Below are 10,727 nucleotides of genomic sequence, written 5' to 3' on the forward strand. Positions count from 1 at the left end.
GTCTCTACTGTCTTAGTAAGCAAGCTCCCCCATTAAAAAGAAAACCCATCAAAACGAACATCTGATTAACTGGAAGAACAAAACTCCAATGTGCTGCTGAGAGCTGCAGGCAGAATGAGCAGTGCCAGGGAGATGCTGGGCACACGGAGCCACCCACCCTGCAGCTGGGCGCTCCCAGCCCCGCTCACAGCACGCCCTGGGCAGATGAGACCCCTGGGCTGAGTCCAGACAGCGAGAGCAGGGCTGGAAATGCTCCTCCTCAGGGAAAGGGGATGCCAGCCACAGAGCAGAACATTTCCTGCCACCCTCTCCTCGCTGCTGAACAGCAGGGAGAGAAACTAAATCAAACCCAGTAACATGAAACAGCAGGAAGAGGGAGGAAAAGGAATTAGGTCTTTTGCACAACAAAGTTATGTTGTTACACTATTAAACCAGCTCGTCCCTCCCCAGAGCTACAGCAAGATGTCTGAATTCACAGCAATTTCCACAGACATCCAAAGCCCAAAAAAGGAGAGAAAAGTGGATACTGCTGGCTGGACTTTACACTTGCAGGGTGCTGCCCTTCCTAGCAATACGACCTACTTTGAAGAATACCACCACTCTTCACTTATTTGCTTAATTCAAAGAGATAACAGACTCATCATTCATCATCTCTCAAAGCACAGCACTCATGGAAGGTTCATTATTCAGGAAGAATTTCTACTCAGTAAGTAGCTTGAATATAAAACCTCCACACTGAGGATCAGCATCTCTACTGAATAGTGATCTTTATTGCAACACAATGATTGCACTGAACACTGGTGCGTTCAGACCTGCTTACGAGAATGGAAGTTCTTGAGTTTGGTCTTTTTACACAAATGTAAGCACTTAATTTAAAATCATACCATTTTCATAGATCCAGGAACCACTAACAAGGTATGAAAGAGATTTGTTTAAATGACAGAAAGCAGCCTTGATCAATTCTGGATGGAAACAAGGGAGAAGAAGGAAAAAAATTTCATAGGACTGCTTATTTTCTCAGAAAACCCAAAATACTCACTTGCACAGTTAAAGCAGGTAATGTTTGGACCTCATACCATCAAAAGAGATGTGATGCAGTTAGCCTGCTGATATTATTTATCAAAATCAAAGTGAGAATTTGTTCAGAACATGGGATAATCTTAAAGCTTCACAAAGGCAACTAAAATTGTTCATCATCCAATATATAACCTACAAGATCTCACATAGTGAAAAGCACACAATAGGAAACTTTAAACTTAAAAATGGGAAACAGTATCCTTGTTTAGTGTCAGTTGAGAACAGAAAAACAAACAGGTGTTTTCCCAGTCAAGACTGCTAAATTACAAAAATCCTCTCAATCCTCTTCATTTATTTTCGATATATACATAACATACAAATGAAAATAATACATACAATCAATTACTAGTACTACGAAGAACTACTGAGGAAAGCATTATTTTCAAACAGTCACAAAAGAATTAATCCTCAAATAAGTTATCCTTCAAAATAATGTTACAGTCTAGAATAATTAAATTACAGGTCACAATCCACAAATGGTAACACTGCTTTTCTAGCTGTATATTTGATACTGCTACGTTCATATATAAAGTGAAGTTCTTCAAAAGAAAGCACCAACATTCTCCATGTATTTGTGTAGAGTTATTTGTAATATTTCACAAACATGAAACTGACTCTTCTATTAGGATTTTCAAACTGTACCACACATATTAAGATAATGAAATACAGAATAAATTCAATGTGTTTAAAGGAAAAAAAAGGAAGAGAAAACAAAAAGACAACATTTGGTATTTGTTTGGATAAACTATCTGTGGTTCCATAACAACAAGGAAGGGAAACAATTTGAATCTGTACAGATCAAAACCAAACAGCCAACATAAATTAACTCTTAATATTTTTCATGCTTCATAGCAGGAGTCTGAGTCTGTAACTTCAACAAATATTTCAAAATAATCTCATCACAATATAGCTAATGGTCCAGGACACATTAAATTGATGCATAGAAATAAATGGAAATAGTAAGTCAAATGAAGAGCAGATGGTCACTCTAAACACTTCATTACCCTCCAACCCTTTTATTTCTAATGCAGAAAAAATAAAAGAATAAAAGAACATTTACCATAGTCTACATTGGAACACAAGTACTAAAAGCCCCCTGTTTCTCAAGTATTTAAAATACTAACCCAGAAACACTGTACACACTGCTAGCAGCTGTTGAGTTCATCCTTCTAGCAAAAAAGGAAACTATTTGTACTTGTCCTTATCCTTCTATTTACTTTGTAAAGAGCCTAAAAACTCAACGATGTGTATGTTCTCCCTCCTTCTCTCCACCTCCTGTCCACATCATTTGACTTTTCAGGTCCGTTCTTGCCGTCCCACGTGAAACCATACATTTTTAAAGTATGGAGGTTTAACCTTTGAATTAATGACTTCAGCAGTAGCTACCAGTGTTTCCCTAATGTCAGCTGTACAGATGTCCCCAGCAAGCTGCCCTCGCCCTGCACCACTGGTGCCCTGGCAGGGGGGGCACAGAGGGCTCAGTCAAGCTGCCTGAATGAGCTGCAGAGCCAGCCACAGACCCAGGGCCACAGCAGGGAAATTGAACTCTCCTGGGGAAGGAACAGGACTGAGGAGCCCTTCAAATTCCTGACAACTGCAGGAAAACACGGAAATTTTCTAAACTAGTAAGAGGGAATAGGACAGAGAATTATGTTCAAGCCCCAAAGCAGAAGGAAGCAGACCTCTAATGCTCTTTCAAAGAATGCCTTCCGGAAGAGATCCCTCACAGCTTGTGTAGCTAGCTGCTCCTGGGAGGAAAATAAAACTACTTTTGCAGACTGGGAAAACAGAGTCAAGTAAAGGAAGATCCATGAAACTAAAATATATCTGCTCTTGTAAGAAGAAAATTCATTAGGTATCATGCTGGTAATACAGATGATATCCACACAGAAAAAGTATAGATAAATGCTGAAGGAGAAGATTGCAAAAGAAAATGGAGAGTTGAAATGGTTGGGAATTTAACAACAGATGACCTGAATTGCAAAATGGGCCTAGTCTTGAAGAAGGCAAGATGCTAAACAAGGCCTCTCAGAGAAAGTTACATAAAAAAGAGGCAGTTTATTTACAGAGGCAGTGCAAACAGGAGCACAAGGAAGTACATGAAGACAAAGCATATGCAGAGAAGCAGGAGCAGAGAAGCTGTCCCCTTTCAGTTTCAGAAAAGAAACAGATGAACAACAAATCCCATACTTTATATATAGTTATAATGTTATTCATACAGTCTCTTCAGCTTTCTTCTTCCTATACCATCTTCTGCAATCCAAACAAAACTCGTCCTCTGCTTGCTCTTAAGCATGTACTGCGCTTCCAAAGTCTCTTTGTTCCTATTTCTTACCTCATAGGAACTTTTTACATGCCCAGATGTTCTTTTTCCTCTTCAGGACTAAGAGCCCAAAGCTACAGGCTTCCCACCTAGCACTATAGGCTAGAACAGAACCACCAGAACAAAGCCCCAAAACATATTAGACATACATTGACAAAAAAGTTTCTGTACTGTCGAACTGTTCTGTAAATTTCTTTCTTATAGACCCTCTCCCTTCAAACCCCTGGTAGTCTTCAAAGTTTCTCCAAGGCTTGCTATCAGACAGGTAAGCCCAGGGCAAACATCTGCTATGAAATGCATTTTTGGGCTAATAAATGAGAGTCACACTGACTTTTCACATGGTTACTCTCCTAAGCATAGCTTAGTCTGCTAGTCCACTGCTAAAAGGCCTCTGAACAAATGCATACAACAACCCTGTCCTCTCCCCAAACACACAAGCTCTCCATCAGAGAATTAGAACCAGGTGCTCTTGCTTTTGCATTACACTGCTCTCATCACTGGCTTTCTCCCCCTCCCTGGTTGTCAACTCTTTGCAGCAGCACTCCTGTCATCCTGTCTATCTGTATTACACTGAAAAATTGTATTGGTTTTCATTAATAACTAATGGAACTCACAAGCAGAATCTCTCTTACATATGCCAAAACAAAACGCTGCTTTTTGTCTCCTTATTCTACAATGTACTCCCTTTCCTACTATGCTTCTTTTATCTGCTGTAGATTTATTGGGGATGTTTGGCAAGCACATCAAGGGCCAAAAATTCCCTCTTCTCTCTCAAGAGCCTAATCTCATGCATTTCTGAAGCATGGCTGCAGTCATGTTTGCACACCCCATCTCATTTTTCTCTCTCTGGGGCTGTGCATGTTCCTGATTCTGTATGTGATTGTACTGTGAATGCCTTTCACACACCTCCAGTACACACTGCAGCAATGCATCAAGGCATATGGAACAGGGATAACATAATTAAAGGTTATTACCAGCAGACAACACATTGAGTTTCAGATACAGCTGCTTAATCAGAGCTGTAACGTACTCAAAAGGCATTTCAACACGAACTGAAGAAGCAAAAATATCCAACCTCTTCTACAACAGAGCCTGATCAGTTTATGAAGGAAATTACTGGTGCTGGTGCTCATAGGAACTCATGAAAATGAGAGGCCTTTCCCTTTCCAGTGTTGCAAATATGCTTTTAACATTTTCCAGCCTAATTTTATATTGTTGAAAGGTAACTTCTGCATAAAGAAGGCATATTACCAATTTTATAAGTGATAAAAGCTTTAAAGAATTTATTAAAAAATCCCATTACCCATGTGATGTAATATATCTGTCAAAGGGGGGTGTATGCGAGTGCAACTGCTTAGTTAGGAAACTCCAGAGCAGGACCTGAATCCAAGTATCTACATGCATATTAGAGCATGTCTTTAGAGATAACATTCATGAAACATTACTTGGAAGTCATATAAGATATGAAAGAAAGAAAAAATGAGTTGCACTTCTCTCCTGATATTTATAACTTTATCAAGTCAAATACACTAATCAATAAAACTGAGATGACTGCTCTAGAGTTACTTTAACATTTACATTTGATAGAAGCATGGAGGCCAGACAGCAATTTTTGCTATGTTCATGTTACCCCAATAGGAAAAGAATATGACACATAGCAGATCAGAGATTAGAAAACAGTACTGAAGAACATTTACTATTCCTATCCTGAAGTGTTTCCATAGCAGCCAAAACAATTATTAAAACAGATACACCAAAAGGATGGCAAAAAAATAATAGAAAAGCCATTCATCTGAAAATAATTCACAGATCTGAAGAGTTATATTTGAGTTGTTGATTAATTTAATCCTTAAACATTACATACTTTCTAATACATCACACAAGTCTTTGTAACAGCCTTCACAGCAGCAGAGGAATTTATCAGAGCAAGAAGATTTTTAGAAAGAAGTATTTATAACAGACAACATGTTGACTGCTGTGGATTCACATCACAGAAAATGTAAGGTATCTCAGATCTGCTTTGCAGGATGAGGATTTTCATAGTGGAGGAAGCTTACCATTTGCTTCTTCTTTTATCCCACTTAAGACTACAGAAAGCCAAGAACACTCTACACATTCTCCTCCCGCCCTCCCACAATTTATCAGAAAATACTGTTTTCAACAGCATTAAGCAACATTAATTCCTGCTGCTCTTGACAGTCACACTGAATAGCCATCTTTCATATCTGCCCTTTAAGCTTTCATAAGATGCACCTAATTAAAAATCAAAGGCTCAGTTCTTAGAAATGTCAGCAATCATGCTTTAGAGTTAAGAAAAATTTGGCTTTTTGGCTTTATCTGAAAGCTATCTATGTATTAACTAGCAGGCACCATCACTGCTGCCTAAATGTCAATGCTCTCCCCTTGCATTCTTTCTGTAAGAACACAGCATCACCTACAACCAGTTCTTCTCTCATTAAAGTCACGAGTCCTTCAGAAAAACAGAGGCAGGATTGTTTGGCAACAGTGAGCAAGCAGCCTTCCATCTACCTACAACCAAGCTGCAAACTCTGACCAGCTACTAGCCTCCAGTGTAAGTGAGAGTGGAACATAAAAGATACTGAGCAGGTTCCCAATGGTAAAAAGAAATACACAGACAGCTATGTGTGAGGGAGGAGGGATGATTTCTAATGGAAGAGTTTTTCTCCTTGCATCAGTTCCCATCACTGGATTTCAGATGTGCAGACACGTGGTGTCAGGTCAAGAAGAAGTAATGACACCATTTATGTTCCCCTTCCCATGGGAAATCACCCCACAGCAACAGAACCGGGCGACTGCCACTCACTCCTGTGTAACAGCACCAACCTTAACAGCATCTCACATTCAACACAGGGCCCCGAGGGGCTCGTGGCTTTCTAAAGCCATCCAGTGCATTATTCTGTTTAGAAAGAATACTTTTAAAGCACATGATTCTTGCCTTAAGAGTGAAGAAAAAAGCCAGCATCATCAAGCAATCCTTGAAATTTCATGCAAGAAGCTGAGTATAGAAAGCATTATCCAGGGGTATCTGCAGTGCTCAGAATAATCTCATGTTGACATTTGCGTGGGGGCAGCTGGGTACGAAACAAGTTTGTGAAAGCCAGAGAACACCTACAAATGAGAGAGTACACAGCACAGAGAAGGGCAGGCTAGCAGATGGGGTAGTCCAAGGGCAGAGCACATGCAGTAAAAAGAATAAAGTGCAAATGCTCCAGGAGAAAGAGGGTGTGGAAGCACCAATAAAGAAGGAAGGTGACTCTAGTTCACTACTGCCATACAGCCTAGAGAAGAACGAGCTAAGGAAGAACTTGGAGATCAGGATAGATCTCTGCTTCTGTTGCCACCATAAACTAACAAGAGCTTACAAGACGTGTACTTTCTGATACAGACACTATCACACAAATTATAACATTAAGCACAGAGATAGTTATCGATCTACTGATGCAGGATTTATTTTCCAACAGCCCCCACCTATAAGAAAACACTGTGGCAGAATATGTTGCATTTAACTTGGACAAAAGTTTCAGGGTTTCGGTTTTATTGGAATATATAAAAAAATGAAACAATAACTAATAGGAAAAGAATTCAGAACCTTTTTTCTGTGTATATAGCTAATTTTCCTCCAGTCATATAGTTTCTGTCATTCCTCCACACAAGCAAATAAACCCCATAGTCTTTGAAATCCAATAAACCTTTCAATTACTTCTAAACAAAGTCTTTGAGATAGCCTAAAAAGTTGTGGTTGCAAGAGTATTGTGTTCTAATATCAACAAGTTCCTTTTTCAACTAGAAAGGCAAGAGGGGAGCAGTGTCAGCACAAAGAGCACATTTTATAGACGCCAGTATCTCCTGAAATTAAGTGCTTGCAAACACCATCAGCAGCACAGTGAAATCCTCTGCAATCATCTCTGTACTTGACTCCATGAGTAAGCTGCTCATTGGTGATGAAGCCCACACTCCCTCCTTTTGATAAAATTTGAGCTAAAATGAAAGAAAGCACCATACACTTTTTTTAAGGGATGTTACTCAATTCATTCAGCTCCACCATCCCATCCCTCCGCTTGTGAGTATTAAAGCACACTCTGTTTCACGCCCTATTCCCATGAAATGTAAACCTACAAAGCTCAGAGAAACTTTACTGATCAACTTTTATAAACACTGCAATGCCTCTTTCAGTTTTTCTAACTCTCAGTGTAGGTGTCACTTTCTGTTAAAGAAAGGAAAAAAAACATGAGGAACAGATATGTAATTCAACAGAACAGTTTTTAATCCTCAAAACACTGACAGCTTTTACATGCTCCAAAGTCCTCCATCACTCTAGCAATTTGGGTGAAAAAAAACCAAAACAACTTCTTACTCTCTCTTTGGACAGCTGAGCTACAACCACCACATGTGCAGCTCACATTCTGAGAGCAATGGCAAGTCTAAACTTCATTTGGAGGTCCATTCAAGCAAGTATGCTTCACAGTTTCTTTACTGGGCCAAGCAGATATGTCCATGTGTTTTCAGCACTCAAGGACTATGAGCATCATTACCTCACTTTCTGATCCTGCAAACCCTCAGACCCTCTTAAACGGACTCTACAGCAAAATCTGACCTTTGACAATCAGAGTATGACCTTAAACAAAATATTTACCGAGCTTATTGACACAGACCTCTATAAGTAAACGCTTAGCACACTGATAACAATCATCAACTCTACATTATAAAAGATTTGTGCTGAGATGCTAGGAGGAGTGCAGCAAGTTGAGAAGGAGATGTGAGGAAAGGAAATACATTAGCATTTCAAATATCTAGAAATGTGCAATTCTGTAGTCTGTAGGCAAGGGAGGCCTGATAATGCTGCAGCAAGTATCTCTAGGTGGCTCCGTTCACATACTTCACTTGTAGGAGTCTAACTCAATCTCTTCTGTTTCTTTCAAGCAGAAACAATAGGGTTGCCAAATTCCATGTTTTAGTGAAATGATGCCAATATATACAGATGACAGCTAATATGAAAGGCACCTAACAAGAGTCTAAAGGTACTCTGAAAAAAACGCTCTCTTTTATATTGCTGGAGATTAAAGCAGTGCACAATTTCTCAAGCTGTTACACTCACTATTACTAAGTTCTCCCACCTGTTTCTGGAGACCAAGCTTAATGGCTGCTGACTATTTAGGTTGAAATGGAAAGAAGATTAAATGCTTTTCAAACACAGTAAACTTCCATACTATTTCATGGGAAACTTGGGTTTCAAAAGGAAGGGAAAAGTCAACAAAAAAAAGGATGTGTGGTGAGTACTTAGCAGCTGTGAGGAATGAAAACACCAAAACTGCAAATGACCGATTCACACCGTGCAGCTGCGTTTAAGAGCGATAAAAGGACACACAACGGGCTTTGGGGATGCCGAAACACCGACAAACACGGCCCGACCTCAGCGAGCAGGCACAAACAACACACGCACAGCCCCTCAGGCCAGCCCCGTCCCTTCCTCATTCCTCACTCCTCCGGCACAGTGGCGGGAGGGGAAAAAGTTCAGCGCCGGCCCCGGCCCCGCACCGGCTCGGGGTGCACCGCCGGAGCCGCCCGGGCTCGCCCTGACCCCGGCCCCGCACCATGGGGGGAGACGGGCAGAGCGCCTCGGGCATCCCGGAGGGCCCTTCCGCCGGCCCCGGCAGCGCGGACGGTGGGAAACAAGAACTAAGGAGAAGAAGGAGGCGGCGACCCCCGGAGACCCCCCTGCGGCCGCGCCTCGCTGTCCCCGCGGCGCCACAGGTGCTGCGAGCCCCAGGCAAAGGCAGCGCCGCCCCGCAGAGGCTCCGCTCTCCCCCGGCCGGCACACCGGGATGCCCCCCGAGCCGGCGGTGCCGTCGGGCGGGCTCGGCGGGCAGCTCCCCGCCCCAGCCGGGGAAAGGCACAGGTAGCGCCCGCACCGCGGGAGGGAGGGAGGCAGCGCTGCAAGGGGCTGCTTTGGGCTGCGCAGGGGAGGAGGAGAGCGGCTGCCCACCGCCCCGCTGGCTCCGGGGAGAGGCGAGAAGGGCGCAGACGGCTCCCGCCGGCAGGACGGGGGCGGGCGGCGGTCATGGCGGGGAGGCGCGGCGCGCACCTGGCAGCAGGTGCATGCAGGCGGAGACGGCGGCGAGGGCGCCCGCGGAGGGAAGGGCGAAACTAGCGAGGCTTTCCCGGAGAACGGCGCCTGTTGTGCGGCCGGGGGGGGGCACTCGCAGGTGCCCGTCGCCGTGGAGGGGGGGACGATGCGGAGGAGGGGAGAGGGTAGCTGCAGGCGCCGTTTTGCAGGCGGCGGAGGGAAGCGCGCACTACTCACCGGCAGCTCCACGTTGACTTCGGTCCCGTCCAGGAGAAGGACGCGGCACTGCAGCACCAGCTTGCTGTCGCCGGCCGCCGGGATGTGGACGGGCGCTCCGGCGCCGTGCACGACCCCTCCGGGGAGCGGCGAGGAGGGGAAGGCTCCCGAGCCGACGGCGGCGGCGGCCGCTCCTCGCAGCCCCCCGTCCCGCTCGTCCCCCTCGCCGCCGAGCCCACCTCGCCCGGCTCCGCGCCCGGCTCCGCGCCCGTAGCGCTGCATCGACCGCCGGCCAAAGGTCCTGCGCAGGAACCGCAGCATCCTGGGGGCGCCCTGCCCGGCCGCTCACACCCCCGAGCCCGCAGCTCCGCGCCCGGCCCCGCGGCGCCTCCCAGAGCAACGCAGCAGCGCCGCCCGCCGGGAGCCAGCCCGCGCCGGGCGCCGGCCGCGCCGCCCGCTCCGCCCTCTGCAGCGCCGCCCGGCAGCGGCACGGCGGGGCGGGGCGGGACGCGGCCCCTCCCGCCGCCGCGCACCGGGCCGTGCGGCGGGCAGGGGGAGCTGCTGAGGCGGCACCTGCGGGGGAGGCCGGGGCGAGCGCCCGCAGCCCGGCTGGGCAAGAGCAGAGCCGAGCCGCGCTGCTCCGCTCCTCTCCTCCCTCCAGAAGCAGCCCCGGCTCCGCGGGCGCTGGGGCGGTGTCTGCGCGACGGCGGCCCCTCGCCTCCGCCCCCGGGCCCCCAAGGAGCGGAGAGCAGCGGCGGGGGCGCGGAGCCTCCTTCCCTTCCCTTCGCTTGCCGGCCGGGCTGCCCCTGCTGCGCGCCGCGCTCTGCGCGCTGCCCCCGCCCCGCGTCCCTCCCGCGCCCGTCTGCCGCTTCCGCCCCTTCGGACCGGCGGGAGAGGGGACGGGGGAAGTTACTTGGAAATAAAAAAAGGCAAGGAGGGGGGATGGAGAACTGGGCGCAGGCAGAAGGACGGATCTCGCCTGTGTTGGAGGTGGCCGAAGCGGCGGATCCCACCTGGGGGAAGAGG

The 10,727-nt window shown here is 46.2% G+C and overlaps 1 protein-coding gene across 3 annotated transcripts in view; it reads right to left on the reverse strand.

Moving 5' to 3' along the window:
- The window catches only part of EPB41L4B (erythrocyte membrane protein band 4.1 like 4B), a 169,420-nt gene extending 159,366 nt beyond the window's left edge, over nucleotides 1-10,054 (reverse strand). For all 3 annotated transcript variants that reach the window (XM_058042194.1, XM_058042185.1, XM_058042202.1), the window contains exon 1: nucleotides 9,723-10,054. In XM_058042194.1, the coding sequence (XP_057898177.1) occupies nucleotides 9,723-10,022 (300 nt within the window). In that variant the 5' untranslated portion in view covers nucleotides 10,023-10,054. The remainder of the gene's footprint in view (nucleotides 1-9,722) is intronic.
- Nucleotides 10,055-10,727: the final 673 nt, after the last annotated feature.

This window comes from Melospiza georgiana, chromosome 1 (assembly GCF_028018845.1).
Source record: "Melospiza georgiana isolate bMelGeo1 chromosome 1, bMelGeo1.pri, whole genome shotgun sequence".
Classification (NCBI taxonomy): Eukaryota; Metazoa; Chordata; class Aves; order Passeriformes; family Passerellidae; genus Melospiza; species Melospiza georgiana.